Below are 19,788 nucleotides of genomic sequence, written 5' to 3' on the forward strand. Positions count from 1 at the left end.
CGCTCTCCCTCTCTCTCTGCTTCTCTCCTGCTCATTTTCTCTAATAATATAAGTAAACTTAAAAAAAAATCAAAAAAACAGTGACATATTATTCACAACTCTAGTGCAAAAAGCAGTAAGTACTCTTTGGTTTACCATGAATTAACTTTCCAGGTCATTTCAGATGTCTTCCCAGGAAAAAGTTACTTATCAACAATTCCAAGACTTTAGTTAGTAGTAGGGGTCATGAGCACCCAACTAATATTGGTTCCTTTATCTTAAGAGCTACATGTTAAAGAGGTCAGCACAGGTGAAGCAGACTTCTAATAAAATTTTTCTAGATGGTCCAAGGGGAGGGATTTTTCTATCTCCTTATATCCTACACATTGATGAACACAATTTCTTTGAGTCCAATATGCTTCCCATGTCTTTCTCTATCTGCCTTCCCACTCTTCACTAAATCATAGTAAACACCATAACCAGAGAGGTGGGGTACCTAAGCTCCTTGTGGAAAAAGAAAAAAAAAAGGTAAAAAAAAAAGATCTTTCAGAATCAAAATGTGACAGTGACACTTATATTCTTTATTTTGCATCTGCGTAGGTTATAAAACAACAGTGTAATACAGTATCCATATATGGAGGAAACGTAACCATTGTTATATATAACAATTCTTTTGAGTATAATAAAAGAGAAATTAGAGTTTTATACAAGGGATTCTGCAGATTCTACAATTCTGCAGATTCTACATTTTATAAAAATAAGATTAGGACCAGACATATAATGTAACAAAGAGAATTAAGATACATTAGACAGGGGACTAACACACATAAATATCAAAATACCCATCCTGCAATCTCCTTATGTGGCCTATCTCCATGTCCTCAAGCTTTCTTTCTTTCCCTTAGTACCATGTTCTACCCATTTCTCCCTCCTGCTGCTCTCCCGGTCTCTTTCCTCCACATTCTGCAGAGGATTCAATCATTATTTACCTATGATGATGCTGTGATGATTTTCCCCTCTAAATGACTGTTACTCTCCATATTATCAGGTGGTAAAAGGCTGCAAAGATTTTGCTCTATATGCTTGTGGGTCCAAGATAAAATGTTTGGAGTGTTTAATAAGAAAATCAAGTTAGGTGACCAAAGGGCATTGGTCTGAATTTTTCAGAAGAGACAGTTGCTCATGTATTTATTGTACCATGGTACAGTGAAAAGTCCTAATGTCAACTCTTCTACTAACTCGCATACCAAAGTCTTCTGGTAGAGGCGAGTGATCTTCTTCACTACACGGTTAGCTGGTTAAATCTCAGATCACATACCAACCAGGCCCTTTGGCTCTTTAAGGCACCTACCCATTCATTTTTTCACTCACTGCTGCTAAAAACAGAAACAAAAAAAGAAAACAAGTTTTACTTCATGTACAGAGAGGGGCACACTGAGGCACTCATCTGTCCAAGCAGTGATCCCTTCTATGGCTATCTACTTTTCTCTGGGAGGTATGTGAGTGGGGGTACGAGTGGAATTCATACTCACACAGGTTAACTGGGCTACACAGCTAATATACACTGCAAAACCCTTGCTTCCTGGATAACTTTTTTTTTTTTTTTTTTTTTTAGACAAGGGAATAATGTGATCAAATCAGAAAGAGTAGATGGAACTAAGAAGAACATAAAACATGCTGTATAAGTTGGGTTTGGTTTTCTCTATTCCATCTTCAAATGGATGTCTGAAGTACTGTAACTTGAGAGGAATATGATCAAAGTATTTATGTGAGGGAGGCATAATTTGGCTTATTTTCTTCCAAGTTTCTAAGTCCCTAGGACTAAAAGATTGGGAGTTTTCTCCTAATTGTTTCAAAAATGTGTCGTTACGTACTTATTTTTGAGAAGAATATTATGTTACTTGTGATAATATATTCAAACTTAATAAATAGATCCAAACAGTTCTTCCTAATTTTGTATGTATTATATATAACACATATATGCATTTATGTGCATAAACATCACGGTGGTTTATTACTTATGCATTATTTTCTTCATTTGAATAATCAGAAGTTGAAATTAATTACCCATTTCATTTTTTACATGTAATACAATCTAGAATGACCACTGAAATTAAATTAAGAAGAAAACTCCAGGCATCTACCTTTTATGTGAGAATTTTGTCATCTTAGATGGAGGCAGTGAGTGGGAACAAACATAATTTAAGCACACCTTTTTTTTTTTAATAGCAATGTCATTTTTCAGTTCCCCCGAGGAACACATTTTCCATGCATTTTTCTAAGTACATTTAGCATTAGATTCCATTTCACTTACTTTTACTGTTATTATTATTGCACTTTTCCCATGTATAGAATTATGGTACTAGAGACTTGAGTGTTTCTGTGTATATGAAACAATTACTCAAAACTTTCAGAGGCTAAGATTCATATACTTGTTTACTTACTAACCCAAAACAGAGAGTGGAGAATTCCTTTTCCTTCCAATATTCCACTGCCATTTGTTGACCTGGAGACCAGTCAGAGAGAGGCAGTGATGAAATAATCCCCAGGTGAAACTCTTCTGATGGTATCATATCTTGAAGCCTTCTCTAGTGATGGAGAAGGTACAAAGACACACCGTACTGCCAAACTTAGTTCTGCCCTTTCACAAATACTGAAATGGTTAGCCTTTCATACTGAAGGTAAATGGAAGTTTTTTGAACATTACTGTAGTTACCACCTGAATTCTTGGTTAAACTTAAGACTGGACAAAGAAAGGATACAATATTGCTTAATTTTCCCAAGCCATTTATTTCAATGGGCCAATGTAAGACAACAAATGAATGATCTTTAATCATTTATACAATGTTAGGGTCAAAATGGATTACTAGTCTGAATGTTCCAAAAATTCTGAACAAGATTAAGTCCATAAAATTCACTGGGACTGGACAGAAAAATCAAATAGTCTCACCTACATGAAAATCCTTTTCACTACAGAAAACCTCATTATTTTTCATCCTGATTATTCTGCCATGATATACAATGACTTATATTTAACTTGAATATTAACCCCTTGGTCATTTTAACCAGAAAAAAAAAAAAGTTTACACTAACGGGCATTCAAATTTCGATTTTTATCTGGAGAACTATATAGTGTTTCAATGTAATATATCAAATGCGGACAAGCAATATTGTTTAAGTATATAGATAAAAAAAGAGAACTCTGTAGTAATGTGAAATTTTAAAACATTAAACTAAAAAAAGTAAAGAAGGATGTATCTTTCAAATTATTTATTCTACTTGGGGATGCATTTTAATCCCTTTCGACAAACACATTTTGTGAAAGAGGGATAAACAGAGACAAAAAGGTGTGGCCACAGAGGAATGTAAACAATATGCTGTGATAATATGAATGACACAAATGACAAGTGAATAAGTAAAATAACATAAATATATAAGAAAGTAAACAACTACATAAAGTATTTAGGGTTATAGTGGAAGCTGCTTAGAGAGAAGAATCATTATAATCATTCAAGTCAGTATGGTACAAGTGTCACAGGAAAGAATTATGCGGAGTGTTCAAATGCCATGAATTTGTAATCAGAACTGGACTACAATCTTAGCTTTGCTGAATCCCCAGCCATGTGATCCTGAGCACAGGAATTTAGTTTCTTTCAACTTAAAAAACATACAGTATTTACCTCATTCATTGTTGTGTGGATGAAATGGTCAAGAAAATACTTAACACAGTGCCAAGAATATTGTAAGAGATAAATTAAGAGTATTATTTTGATTTCAAACAAAAACAAATTTAAAACCCATCAACATAGGGCGTTGAGCAGCAGAAGCACCAGCCACAAGGGAGAAAAGTGGCCCAGAGATCCAAGTGGGAGGTTGTCAGTTGGGATGATGGAGGGGTGCGGCATTTATGCACAGAGAAGAACTGAGTACAGGTGAAGAGGGCAGAAAGGTCAAACTACCTTCAGGAATTACACAAGGGCGTATTTATTTGGCTGCTGTTCTACGTATCACTTGTAGGAATATCAGGCGTTGCTTACAAGTTATACTGGAGCCAAATTCCACAGGGCTGAGAAAGCCAAACTGAGTTATTTACACAGGAGTCCTGGCTGTGGGGTGCAGAAGCCTGACAGGCCTGCAAAATCATCTAACGGCTACAAGAAGTACATGTGAAGATATGTTTTTATACACTGATATAAAAACATTCTCCTAATATTTAGTAAGTGGATTGATGCTAATATTCTTTTACTCCTTATGTGAGTTGGTCATCTGTTTTGTGAAAAATCCTGGGAGAAAACTGAGAGTCACACTCTAAGGAGAAGTTATAGTGAGGTAGTCACTTTATTCAACCATCTTTAGACTGAGGCTTATTATTCAGTTAGGCAGATCTCTGGCTTTTATTTGCTACTAGCAATTACACCTGTTTTCTTAGAATAGGTAAGTGGTAGACAAAAGATTCTGGCAAAACAAAAAATCACGTCACAAAGATAATAATAATGTAAGAAAGACACAAACACTGACACGCTTCATATCATTACAAACTTTTCATCAGCAATATTACAAGAAAAAAGTAATGATGACCAAGTTAAATCAGATGGGACCCAGCCAAAAATGCCCAACATTATCAGGAAACCTATTTGACATCTGTATCGACATCTCTCACTGCTAACAGCAAATCTTACCTAAACACAACGTAAGCTTTAGCACAACAGCAAGTGATATTGTGGCACCAACACAGACATCTAAAACTTTCTGAAAATAAATATTCCAGTACTTTACCAACTTTCAATAAATTACATAATAAACACTTAGAAGCTTTTGATTTTTCTTATTTCATAATAAAAGAAAAAAAGCTACACATCATTTGGATAAAATTGGATTCAGTAATATGTACGAAATGATATGGTGACAAATTAAACTGTATTTCTTGTCAGCCAATATTGTTGGAAAGACTACAGAAATAACAGGAAGGTTTGAGAGAAATTTTTAGAACAAAGTAAGTAGCAAAACTTTTGGTAATAACAGAATTAAAGTGTAGATATTTCTAATATGTTCAGTTTATAATATTTACTATTTCTGCTTTAATAATAAAATACTTAAAGTACTACCGTAAGCCAACAAGGAAAACTATGCCAAAGAAGTAAGCCTCACAATATTGAATGGTTTAAGGTATACATATTTATTTTTTTATGAAAAAACTGTATATTAGCTACTGAAGAGTGGCTTTTTCTTTGATTGGAATTATTCTTTTAAAAAGGGTAAGAATACAGAGATCGCAGTATACCTGTGAAATTCATTTACTACATCTGTTATAAGTAGGTCAGATCTGGACAGAGGACCTCTGGATTTTACAGATGTGACATATGTTTTGTATACTGATGAGACCTTTATATTTTGAAGAATATATATTTTGTATATTTTGTACTGAGATAGAGAATAACTCTAAAGTTATTTAAATCACAGAGGTTTACTGATTATATATTAAGAAATTAATTTAAAAAGTTGTAGAATATGAAGATGGATCTTTTTTGACAAAAATAGGATTATCCCAAGTTTGTTCAACTTTTTGGTGATGACAAGTGGTTATCAGTAATATACCACTTACTAGATGCTATAAAGTAAATGGAATGACGGAGGGGAAAAAGTATATAGGAGAAAGTAAACTCTGGTTATCAGCAATATGGTACTTATTAAGTACTTAGAAAAAACAAACACTAGCTGTTTTTGAAGAGAATTATGGTGTGAAAACAGTCCTTTGAAAAGAGATATGTGGAAACCATGTGATTATGCTATATAAAATAACATATGTCATTTTTAAAAGCTGTCGTATCTGCTCATTTAATACATTTTAAACAGAATATTTTCATCTGTTTCTAACCCTTCCAGATGAAGAACCCCAGTGGATTTTAAAGCAATTCATTCATATGTGTGTGTGTGTGTGTGTGTGTGTGTGTGTGTATTTTTTAAATACCGTATTTTCTGACAGAACAAGAACAAATAACTATTGGTCTCATGGAAGATAAACATTTACCTGTGGAATTTCCACAATTAAAAAATTATTTTCAGTTTCAAACTTAGAGAATAGGTAGCAAGATTTGGGAAGTACAAACTCTGATCCACTTCTTCCAATTCTGACATATCTTTGTGGATTATCTTTCTTGTTATGGATAGTCATTAGAACTAAATATCAAACTATCAAAATAAGCTGAATTTAAGATAACTCTATCATAAAATTGCAGACCAAGATTTTCAAAAATACTGAAGCGCAATCCATGTTCTCTCTAAAGTACTATTATTAATCATATTTTATTGTGATCAAATGTAACTTTATTTAAATAATTATAATAAAAACAATTTTAGTCTATTTCATTTTATTTTATATTTTTGTGACTGTTTTATACTGTTCACAGTATATTAATAAATCACTGTACACATTTAATTTACAAATAAGTAACACACATTGAGGTTATAAAGTAATATTAAAAGTAGTGATAAAAAGACACAACAAAAAGGAAGTGATAAAGGTGTAAAATAAAAAGTGCATTAACAAAATATCTGGATATTTCTCGTTTAGATTCTATTTAGCAAGCAATGGAGAAGCATTAGCAATATCTGAGTGATAGAGTGAAATTACGTGCACCCTACAAAATAATTATCTGACAATTATATATGGAGGAAAGGAGAAAGAGAAGGCACAGTGACCAGTAATTAGATTACTCAAATCACTGATGAAAGGTCATGAAGGCCATAATTAAGAGTGTGCTCAGGAATAGGAACTAACAGACAGGAATGTGATGAATTGGATGCCGAGAGCAAAGGGCAGGCAGTAAGAAGAAGCCTCAGATCTCTCAGAAGGGTAGTGACCACGAAGGTAGAGGCAGGTGAATGATGCTGCCATTACCAGAAACAGAAAGTCAGGAGCAGAAAAAGCCTCTATAGAGTGTAGATAAAATTCCAACATATTGAGTTCCAGTTTACAGTGAGGCTTTGAAGTGGAACATCTGCTGAGTATTTGAAACTGCAGATCTGATACTCAAAAGAGGGGAAGAAGGTGCACAGGTAGACTTAATAATTGTTCATGGGGCTCTCCTAAGAACAAAGAAGACAATACCCAAAACAAAAATGAAGCAAAATACAAAGAAAACATCCTCTTACAGAAATGAGGAAAGAAAGTGATACAGGGAGTCAACGTAGAACTCATAAAGTATGATCAGAAAGACCAAAAGAGAACAAAAAGGGAAGGGTTATGAAAGCCAAGGGCCGTTTTACAAAGGGAGAAACGGTTAAAGTCATCAGGTTGTGCAAAGTGGTAGGCTACAAGCAGTAATGGGTGGTGATGGTGATACTACATCCCGGCATAGAATGAAGAATATACAGGTACCTGCTCTTTCTGACTCTGATAAACTCATTTATGTTATGAGGGGAGACCAATGATGAATTATCTGTGAGTGATGCATCATATTACAAGTGATGTATCATATTATATATATATGATATATGTGATATATATGAGATGATGTATTTTATTTATCTGGTATATCATATATCAGAGATTGGTTACTAAACCAAGTGTTAAAACTGTAAATGACCAAAAAAGCAACTAAGAGTTGGGATGCACTACAGATTCTAATTAGAGCCCTAATATTAACTTTTAATATTAATAAATCATTTCATTTTCCTTCAAGTCATTGTTATCTGTGAATTAAAATTAATCAACCAAATATGATGTAAGACCTGGTCTCTACAAACCTAAGCTCTCAAACAATCAGAATTCTTTGAAAAATAACACTGCTGCTTGGGCAGATAGTGGTTAAGATGGGTAGATACCCTTAAAAGTTTGCACTAAAGAAAAAAATATATATATATTATTCCAGATTATGCCTGGATTATAAATAATCCTTCAATATTAAACAAGTAGAGTACATCATATAAAAATCACGTTAAATACTACAATTAACTTTTACAGAAAATGACTTTTGTCCTAAATTTTAGTCACACTTTTTTTTTTTTTTGGCAACCACAATTATTTAGACCTTTCAATGGCTGATCATACCTTAAGAGGCTTTCAAGTGAAAAGGAACTTGTTGACTTTTGCTTAACCAAGTGACTAAGTAAATAGAAACTTAAGACACATATTATTTTATGTTAAAGGTAGATACTGATTTTATGTTCATAGCGGAGAGAAGAAGAACCTTAAAGTTGTAAGAAACTATTTTTATCACCCTAAAGAATTTTGGTAAATTATTAGATATGCATAAAAGCTAGAAAAATCAATCTGCTATCTCTGCTTTATTTAAATTAGATTAAGCTGTCAGAATGCCAAATATATTCATTTCGACAACAATTGTTACACTTTTCTGAAAGTGCTTTTAACTGAAGGCTTTCACTTCCATAATTAGCAGTAAGCACTCTGTGTACTTTGGTAAAAATCTGTAAGTTTTATATACCTAACAGAGTGCAAAGATAGGAAAACAGAACTTACTGTTTTTTCTTTCCCAGGTTCCACCTGATCAGGCTTTGCTGGGCGTGCTGCCTGTGGCTGGTCTTTAATTTTTTGAGGCACCTCATCATCTTCCTTTGACAAACTTGGAGGTGGGCCAGAGGGTTTGTCTTCCATCTTGGTCTGTGGTAGCTTCTCTTGTACAACCTGTGGAGTCACTCTGCCTTCAGGCTTTTCCTCAGCAGTTGGTACTTGAGTTTTAGCTAAGTCTTGTTTCTGTTCCTCCTCCAGAGCTGTTTTTGTTCCTGGAGGTAACTTTTTGTCTTCAGTGGGTGGCTTTTTTTCTTCAAGAGGGGGCTTTTCTTCTTCTGGGAGTGGCTTTTTGTCCTCAGGGGCTGAAGTTTTCTCTAGTTTACTCTCTTGTTTGTGGTCTGTGGTCCCCTTCGGGACAATCTTTTCCACTGATGGTATCTCTTTCACTTTTTCTGGAATGATTTGTTCAGCTTCTGTTTTTACTTCTTGTTCCTTCTTTTTCACTTTTACTTGAGTAGGCATTGCTGTTTTCTGAGATGGTTGTTCTGGAGGGACAGGCATAGGGGAGGCTTTTGGTGCTGAAGGTGTAGGCGGCATTTTGCCCATATCTCCAAGCTGTCCTGATATTGCTCTCTGGGTTTGGCAATTTAAACAAAGCCATTCTTGAATCTGCAAATGAAACAGCAATGAATAGATTAACTATATTATAATGCACCACTTTGGTTGCATATACCAAGGTTAACATCTGGTGATTTCTAGTTGCTTTTCTGTACAGGGAGAAAGTAGACTGTTTTCCAAACCAATGAAATAGTGACTTCTAAGGAAGACTGCAAAAAGACTATTTATAATCTAAAAATATGAGGAATATTTTCCTCATATTATTTTCCATATTAGAGATTGGCAATTCATTCTCTTCACCATAAGAAAGAATATATATATATATTATATATGTAATATATATTACATATATATTATATATGTAATATATATGTAATATATATTACATATATAATATATATGTAATATATATTACATATATATGTATGTATACATATATATGTAATATATATTATATATTTATATATTATATATATTATATATATGTAATATATATATTACATATAATATATATATATATGGCACTAAAGATGGAGCCACAGAATGAATATATATATATATATATATATATATATATACACATACACATTTTTTTTTGGTGAAAAATCTACATTTGTTCCAAACACCGTATTTTTGAGCTTGGTGGCTTTAAAGTTAGTATTTCCATCATATGTTTACACAAAACTATTAGATTTTATAGTCATTTTCTTTTAACTACAATTAATCAAGAGCTCTTTTAGGATTTAATGTGTAATCTCCTATCTCTTGACGTGGGTCAAATGTGCCTCTATCGACCAGAGTAAAACTTCACAAGGTACATGAAAGTTTTCAAGAGTCACCTGTACATAATTCTCTATCTGCTTTAGGACTAAAAAATAATTTCATTCTTAATAATATTCACATTTCTTATGCAACTGAGCAAAATGCAATCACTGGCTCAAGCGGTCTGATATCTTATCCCCCAGGGTTTTTTGAATCGCTGAGTCAAACAGTTTGCTATGTTTCTGCTCCTCAGTGTAATCCATAGGCCACCTGCACCAATCAACTGAGATGGTCATAAGACATGCAAATTCCTAAGAACTGCTAAAATTGTTTTAACAGGATCCTGGACTGGGACAAAGATCTGCCTTTTCAATACACTGGTTAATTCTTGATTGATTCTCTTGCAAGCTGAATTCTGATAATCACTCTCTCTTAACACATACAAATGATGGCATGGGAGACTGATTATGTGAGACTAATAATATTGCAGAATTTCTGCCCTATTGATGTATGTTGCACTTTTTCTTACCTTATAGCTATTATAATGTAAGAAATAAAGGCTATATATGTAGATTCTAACGGTTACATTTAATGAAACCTATTTTGTAAAGACTACAGTTGGAAGTCACACAAAGAGTACTGCATTCATATGCTGCACTGTTTTTCTGAGAAGTTCAATTTCAAACTGCTTTTCATATTGGATCACTCTTTCTAGTTACATTACTTAAATTATTCAGAGACAAAAATCACTTACTGTTCTAGAATATTATCAGGGATCTAAGTTTTATTTCTTATTTCAGCTTCCAATTTTTTAGATATCTAAATAATGATGCTTAATAAAAATTAGTGTTTTGCAATCTGTAAGCTATTATAATTCTTATTTGCTTATCTAAAGAGTAAAGACAAAAGTCAGTTATTTACTTTTTATAAGATGCTGTCGATAAAACATCAGTATGCATTATGGGTTCATTTGCTTTTTGTGTGTATGATCATCCAATACCAATTCCCTTCTTAATTTCAGTTCTAAGCAGCTCTAGAGTGAACTGTGGCTTCTTTATATAATAACTTTATACAAAAGTCTTAAGAAAGAAACTGATTTGATCCCTTATGTCAAATACAAAAAGCTCCAGCCCTTGTGCTGAATAGTCCCTAGAGAAAGCAGTGCCATAATACCTACAGAAAATCAATCTTAATCCATGCTGTGGTTTTAAAAACCATTACTCAGTTGAGCCACAGTTTAGAATATTTTCATTCAGAACCTGACATTTTCTTTTTAAACAAAAGCAGACAAAAATAGCTGCATCACTGCTGTTTTGTCACATGGATTCTAAAAACCAAATGCAGGTGTGTGTTAAGCATTCCTATCAGGCCTTGTCCTAATGTAAATAAGTTAGGAAGTTTTTAATACAGCAGGAATACAGGTAGCATTACATTGCAAATTTTTATCAACTATAATAATGTGATTATTTTATGTGAGGTTTTGGAACAAATTGTTTTTACAAAGTTATCATCTCTTACTTTGATACTGCAATGGTATACAGCTCTTGTTAAAATGAAAATAAATGAAATAAAATAAAATGAAAATAAATGAAATTAAAATGAAAATAAAATGAGGGACACCTGGGTGGCTTAGTCGGTTAAGGGTCCGACTTCGGCTCAGGTCATGATCTTCTAGCTGGTTCGTGAGTTCGAGCCCCACGCCAGGCTCTGTGCTGATGGCTGGGAGCCTGGAACCTCCTTCAGATTCTGTCTCCCTCTTTCTCGGCCCCTCCCCCACTAGTGCTCTGTCTCTCTCTCGAAAGCAAATAAATGTTAAATTTTTTTTAAATAAAAAAAAAAAAGAAAATGTATTGAGAAAATAAATAACTATTTCAAGGTAGTATACTCATTTTCATATATTTGAAATTTAGGTAATGGGATAAAAGGTATAACCTATTTAATCTATAATGTCACATAAAATGCTTCATTTTCCCAATTTAAAATAATGTTTGATAAACTTAAACAGTGATAACCCACATGACCACCGTCTGAAAGGCAAAGGGAAGGCAATAATAGGGTCAGTCTAAAAGAAAAACCATCTTATCCTAAGATCCTGGCTGGCCAGTTCAAATTCGTGTTTTGCTTACACTTCCATCCATATTCAGTTAAACCTGATATTTTTATGCTTGGTGTCTCAATTGCATTACTGATTTGCATTTTATTAAAAAAAAAAAATTAACGTTTATTTATTTTTGGGACAGAGAGACACAGAGCATGAACGGGGGAGGGGCAGAGAGAGGGGGAGACACAGAATCAGAAACAGGCTCCAGGCTCCGAGCCATCAGCCCAGAGCCTGACGCGGGGCTCGAACTCACGGACCGCGAGATCGTGACCTGGCTGAAGTCGGACGCTTAACCGACTGCGCCATCCAGGCGCCCCTGATTTGCATTTTAAATAAGATCATAAGGACAGGTCTAATTCTTTTGACTTTACATTTTGTCACCAAAGTTACTTTGGAAACTGATGTTACTATCATGTCAAATAACTACCACTTATGTATCTATTATGTATCTATTTATTCTATTTATATCTATTTATATGGAAAACAGAAAGCATATAATGCTTTTAACAGGATTGTCTAATGAATCTACATAGAATAGAAGGAATTTGATAATTCATGAATCACAAAGGAGTATTTTTTCACCAATTAGAAAAGCTGAATTGGCAGCCTTATACATGTGTCTCTTTTCTCTGCAGCCCTAGAACCAAAATTAGAATGCCAGCAAGTTCTGCAAGCAGAGGACGTTATAATATCAGTAAGGAACTAAAAAGGGGGGAAACTATTGTAACACCAAAAATTGTATATTTCTTTAAACATGCAAATTTAAATTTTATTTATTAAAAGGGGATAAAAAAAGCAGCAGTGAGGGTAAAATCGAAAGCAGACATGAGGAAAGCAAGACTGATCAATTTTAACAATAAGTAAAAGTGAATTTTCAAAAAAGTTCATTTTGGACAGCATGGGTTATTGTCATTATCGTATCATCATTAAATACAAACACAGTTACTAGAAAAACTGGCTTCACAAATGATAATTTGGGAAATATTCTACAATCACATAAGATGTCAAAAAACCATAGTTCACTTTTTTTTTTTTTTGCATTCTTTACCAAAAATAATCCCAAGGATTTTTGTTATCACTGTATTCAGAGATTTAATTAAGAAACATTACATGTCTAGGTCCAAAATAAAATGTCGTCTGCCCTCCTAATTCCTCAACAGCCACACCATTAAATACTCATAATGCTTCTAGTCCAGTAGCAAACTGGAGATAAAATAAGCAAGATGCCTAAATTATACAAGAATTCAATGCAAAAAGTATCACTGCCATATATGACTTTTACCACCTGAAAGGATTTTACCACACATGGCATTAACTACTTCTGTAAATTGCAAAAGATGGGATTATTCATATTTTGCCTTAAGGTTAAATATCAAAAGACTTACAGGTTTATCTTTAAATATTTGCTTATAAAGAAAATCAGAAAATGAATATATGTTATATATTATGTAATATATATTTATATATACTAAAGGCATTTATATCATTGAGTTTCTTGAATAGAAAATACAAGAAAATACATAGAAAAATACACAGAAAAATACAGAAGCTTAGGGAGACTTTTTTTTTTAAAACAGAAGTCATCATTATGGATCCTGTCAGATCATTTCCATTTGTTTTACTATGTTTTTAAAATACATTTTATTTTCAGTATTATGTAAGTATAATAGTATAAAACATAATAAAAGTTTTTAGCCATATTATTAAATGTATTCAATAAATTCAGAAGACTCTATACTATGAGACCAATCACCTTTTTATTCAGCGTTTCAACATTTATAACCAGAATAACAAATTCATATCCAAGTAGGGAAAATTCTGATAAGCAATTAGCAAATAAAAAACAACTCCATGTTGATCACAACATACTAGAATATATCCAATTGTCAGCTGGTACAATATTAATAAAATGCGTTTATTTTAACATCAAATCATCAGGGCTTGTTCAAAACAACGCTCCACAAATCCATTAATCTTAAGAGGAAAGTAGGAAATGAAGGCAATAAAAACCCAGAAAAGGGATGCTGCTATGCTACTCAGCATTTTTCCATCAATAAGCAATTTGCTTTATGTAACATTTCAGCTGTAACTATAGCAACAATACCATTAAGGAAAATCTCAGAACTCCAGGCCTGCCTATTTATTTTTCTAAGTATCATTTCTGAAGCATGATAATAAGACCTGAGGCAGGTTGAAAGTCGGCCTTAGACTTAAAATGGCAGAGCTGTGATGGCCGCAAACAATGCATCAGCACCGGTATTTGTACCTGGGAAATCTCAGCTGCGTCTTAACGTGAATTTTCATGAAAAGACCAATCCTACCAATTTGGAAGGTCAGATAGTTTCCATCGATGAAAGTATTTAAGCAGAGATTAGGTACCCCTACTCAGAATTCTGTGAAGGAAAACCAAGTGATCACAGGAACTGATATTTAATATCTTTGAGTTTCCAGCCCACTATTAAGTTTTTGAGTCAACGGTAAGAATTTTACATAGGTTTCTGTGTGTTTGTTTATTCAGAATGTTATTTTTTTGAGCTGAAAATTATGCTAATAATCTGGTTAGAAATCACTATTTACTCTGGGAGAGAACCAAAGCATAAGAGACTCTTAAAAACTGAGAACAAACTGAGGGCTGATGGGGGGTGGGAGGGAGGGGAGGGTGGGTGATGGGTATTGAAGAGGGCATCTTTTGGGATGAGCACTGGGTGTTGTATGGAAACCAATTTGACAATAAATTTCATATATTAAAAAAAAAAAAAGAAATAAATCACTATTTACTCATTGACAGGTCCAAAAACTGGGAAGCAAAGTTACCTGAGACTTTTATCGCTGGTATCAGTCTCACCTATAGTCTTGGATTAAGCTGTTCTTTTTACCTAAAGCCCATACATTCTTACAGTTCAAGCTGAGATTCTGAAAATTAGGCTTTTTGTTTAAGTTTCTAAATTTATTTCTGTTATCTGTAAAAGAAAAAAGGACTGAATTCACAGTTGATGCACTGTTTGTTTTTTTTTTTTCAAATTACACAATCAGTTGCCAGACTACACAATGAGGGTATTAGAAATCTGATCATTCATGAGACTGCACTTTACAAGTATATGCAGTGAGGTATTTCTGATATTTCCATTCTTATTCTGTCCCTCCTAAAAATGGATGAGATGTGTGTCAGCTCCTCTTCTTAGTATACTGCTTTTGGCTAGAATGCATAGCTTCCTTAGTATTTTTGTTCCCCTTACAATCAATGAAACAAAACCTCGTATGCAAAATACATAAGTGAATGATTGATTGGGGTTATTCCCCATTTATTTTCTGTGTGGGTATAAGAATCATATCGGAATGTATTGGAACAGGGGCACCTGGATGGCTCAGTCGGTTAAGCACCTGACTTTGGCTCAGGTCATGACCTCGCAGTTTGTGAGTTTGAGCCCCACGTGGGCTCCTCTGCTGTCAGCACAGAGCCCTTCAGATCCTCTGTCTCTCTCTCTCTCTGCCCCTTCCCTGCTTTTGCTCTCTTACTCTTTCTGAAAAATAAAGATTAAAAAATTAAAAAAAAAATAATGTATTAGAACATAAATATTCATATTAAAACTAAGAAAAAACAAATAGGCTAAATTTTAAATATTAATTTTCAATGAAATTCTGACTTTGAAGGGTAAGAATCAATAATGAAACCTAACAGAATATTGGGTGCTGTTAAGAACTTGTACTGGGGTTGTCCTGCCTGGGTTGAAATTTATCAGTGCTCATGTCCCTACTCACCTTTTCTTTTATGTGGATGTTTATTTCTATAAAACCCCACACTCCCATATTCCCACATAAACTCTCTATTTCACTCATTTGAAGCTCTTAGTGTAAGTTTCTATATAATGTAAACTACATTAACAGATATTTCCATAAATAGCAACATGCCAACTAAAATCATGTGTATTACACCAGGGAGTAAAATTATATTTAGATTATAATTGCATATTCTCATTTGACATTCTTTTTGTGTCCATTTTTCTTTGACTAAACCAGGATCATTTTTCTAGTCACTTTCTCATCGTAATTCATGTATACTTTTCTAAACCAGGAAAGTGATCTGAGTGTTTGATGTTTTAAATAGCATTAAATAAATAATATATAAATATACACATGCATAATTAAAATACCTCTCTATTATATTAACACAGCTTTGACAGAACTTGAAGAAAATAGGGGCTTAGTTTCCTTTTAGAAAGATATGTATATATTTACATTTATGCAAATATGTGTATTGATTTGCATGGATAAAAACAACACAGGGCGGGGCACCTGGGTACCAGGGTGGCAAAGTCGGTTGAGCATCCAGCTTCAGCTCAGGCAATGATCTCATAGCTCATGAGTTCGAGTCCTGTATTGGGCTCTGGGCTGACCGCTCAGAGCCTGGAGCCTGCTTTAGATTCTGTGTCTCATTCTCTCTCTGCCCCGCTCCTGCTTGCACTCTCTCTCTCTCAAAAATAAACAAACATTAAAAAAACTTAAAAACACACACACACACACACACACACAAGGCTCATTTCCCTATATTGCCTGCCTGTCTTCCTTCCTTCCTCCCTTCCTTCATATCCCTCCCTCCCTTTCCCTCTCTCTCTCCCTCCCTGTCTCTATCTTTGTATCTGTACAGAGGGAAGCAAGAAGAGTGAGCTCACTACGACTACTGCTTGATTAACAGATCTATCCGATTTGGGTTCAGTCACAGGGATTAGGGTAACTGATCTCCCAGTAGTGTATATAAAGGACAACTCCAAAGACACAGCTGTTTTCTCACTAGTAACCAAAGATGCAAACTTACGGGTAATCATACATAATTACTGTGTTGGCTTTAGCTAACTCAGCTCTAGCAAAAAAGGAAGGCTTAAAGAGAAGGCTTATCTTCGGATTCATGTCATTTCTATTTGTGATTAAGTGTTCTAGTGCACTACATTCTAGGCTGATAGTTATTTATATGTCTAGTATAAAAAAATAACCAACAGTTTAAAAAATATGCCATGTGTTTTATATGGTGACAAGTTCATTTTTTATAACCAGTTCTCATCCTTCTGCTTTTATAAACTTGTATTTTATTTTGTCCCTATTATAAGAGGTGTACATTTATTTTGCATGTTAGTTATTACATCAAAGCCAAAAAAAAAAACACCTTTCAAGGCAAACTTAGTCAACAGTCAGCACTACAGTCCATGAGTAATTGAGTTTTATAACAAATTTTGAAGATTGTAACACACTTCATCACAGAGGAATTTTGTTAAGATTACACAGCTATATGCATTTGGAAGTTAGATTATTTAAAGCACACTGCAGTTGAATGAAATTTGTAGAACAGTTTACAGGATAAACAAAAGCCAGTCCCAACTTTTAAATTTAAGGATCACTGTGGATATAATATTCAAAGACAGCAGAATCCCACCAACTAGGGAGCTTGACATGTGTACGAAGGGGAGGGGTTGCACCAGACTGGCGGGATGATGGAGAATGCAGGAAGGTGGCTGGGAAGATTGGGTAAGCGGTAAGCCCTTCCACAGTGCAGTAGAACGCGGTGCAGGACTGGAAATGCTTTTTTGCAGGGAAGAATCAGTGTGTTGATTTTGCAAGGTATAAACCCGCCTAGGATAAACTCTATTTACAAAAATTATCTTTCCTAGTTTCCCATTATAATGCGGCGCTACAGACATTCTGTGTGAGACGGGGAGGGCAGCAGCAAAGCAGCAGCTATGAGTGCTTTTTACAAGCTCAGAAAGTTGGGACGGGGTCACCAGGGAGTGTTGTAGCTCACACATGTCACTTACTGCTTGGCTTCGGACAGCAGGCAGGCATGCAGCTGCTCTATTTCCCTCTGGATTCTTCTTTAGCTTCTTCTTTAGCTTTCAGGATGAGACAGTGAGAATAGACAGGGGTTCTGGCCTGTCCTCATGGGTTCTAGCTTGTCCTTGTTCACCCCTTTTTATTTTATTAAAAAAAATTATTTTAATCTTTATTTTTGAGAGAACGAGCAAGTGAGCGGAGGAGGAACAGATAGAGAGGGAGACACAGAATCTGAAGCAGGTTCCAGGCTCTGAGCTGTCAGCACAGAATCCAGGGCAGGGCTCGAGCTCATGAACTGAGAGATCATGTTCTGAACTTAAGTGGGACTGAGCCACGCGAGCATCTCTCTGGGGAGACTGAGCCACACAAGCACTCCTCTGCTCACCTCGGTTTTAAATTCATCTTCCTTTCCTCTGCCTGCCCTTCATCTTTCAATCTCCAGTATGTATTTCAGCAATCACTTACCCAGTTCCCACAACTGTTTTAAGGTCAAATCCCTGAAACAAATCTCTTATCATACAGATTCTATGCTTCCTAATGGTTCTGTTTCTCTAAGTAAAGTCTAACTGATACAGTCAGGGTGAGTCAAGTGTTATTCAAGGGGCGATGATGTTTTCCATTTTTATCCAGTAATCTTTGTATGTGTGCAGAGTAATTTTAATAGTCTATTTCAGATCTTAAGTTGCATGGCAAAGTACACTTAACTGGAATTCCAAAGAAAGAGGGACTATCTTTGGTTCTATCAGTGTGACATGCATAAATGGGTTATCTGTAAAGTTTGGGTTTGTTTTTTTTTTAAAAGGTGAAATGTTAAAGACAATCATCAAAAATAATTTGTGACATACATATACAATAAGAAATTTTAAAAGGGTTGAACATCCATGTACTCTCTGTCTACTTAAGAAGTAGGACATTGACAGTACCATTAAAAACAACTTTTGCTATAATATCCTATTCAATATACTCTAAGAACAACCACTGTTTTAACTTTTGTGTTGTCAGATATTTGTTTTTTGTTATGGTTTTAATATGTGTGTACTTTTAATATATTATTTATTTCTGTATATTTTGGAACTATATATAGTATTGTTGTTTCCCCCTTTTTATTCTTTCCAGTAAACACTGCCTAGAGAAAAAATCATCTATGAAATACGGGTGGGATAGAAAGAATAAGTTTGCAATGAACCCCCGCGAACCACTGATTCAACTAAAGAAATGGAATACTATCATTACTTGAAACTTGTTTTAAACTCACTCCTTTATATCTTCCAACCAACAAATAAACCAACAAAACTGATCTGTGCCAAATGCAGGTTGTGAATCATCAGTATACACTCCCTTCACTAGTTCAGCTTTTAAGTAAAAATTGAGTAAAGGCCCTACAATGAGGCCAATTTTTAAAAAGTAGAATATGACTTTTATATACCCAAAACATAAAGAGTTCATAAAAATTTGAATATTCTTTTTAGCTTTTTGCTTCACATTTAATAACTAGTCAATATCAAGAAATCTCAGTAAGATTTTCAAGCAGTGCTATTCAATTCATTCATGTAATATTTGTCACTTATTTGCTACGACATCCATCTTAATTGCTAAATATATAGTATTTGCTGTTAGAAGGGCAAATATAATTATATAAGAACCAAAAAATACAATAAATATATATTCATATACATTCATTTATGATTCATATAAGGAACATAATGATCTGTTCTAGAGTCTAGGCTGAAACCAGGAGGGAGAAGAAAAAAATATTCAAGGAGCGCCTGGGTGGTTCATTTGGTTAAATGTCCGACTCTTGATTTCAGCTCAGGTCATGATCTCAAGGTTTGGGGGTTTGAGCCCTGCATTAAGAATCTCTCTCTCCCTCTCTCCCCCTCCCCAACTTGCACACACACTCTCTCTCTTAAAATAAATAAATAAACTTTAAAAAAAAACAGGAAAAAATCTAATTTAAGTAAACATTCAAGAACATTCAGGACAACATTCAGGGCAGGACTACAGGCATCTGTTTTAAAGCTAGTTATTTCTGGGGCAC

General features: G+C 34.3%; 1 protein-coding gene across 1 annotated transcript in view; it reads right to left on the reverse strand.

Annotated features, from left to right (window-relative positions):
* PCLO (piccolo presynaptic cytomatrix protein) overlaps nt 1-19,788 on the reverse strand; it is a 417,535-nt gene that overhangs the window by 208,301 nt on the left and 189,446 nt on the right. The window contains exon 4 of the mRNA XM_023250308.2: nt 8,459-9,118. Within this exon, the coding sequence (XP_023106076.2) occupies nt 8,459-9,118 (660 nt within the window). The remainder of the gene's footprint in view (nt 1-8,458; nt 9,119-19,788) is intronic.

Source organism: Felis catus, chromosome A2, assembly GCF_018350175.1.
Source record: "Felis catus isolate Fca126 chromosome A2, F.catus_Fca126_mat1.0, whole genome shotgun sequence".
Classification (NCBI taxonomy): Eukaryota; Metazoa; Chordata; class Mammalia; order Carnivora; family Felidae; genus Felis; species Felis catus.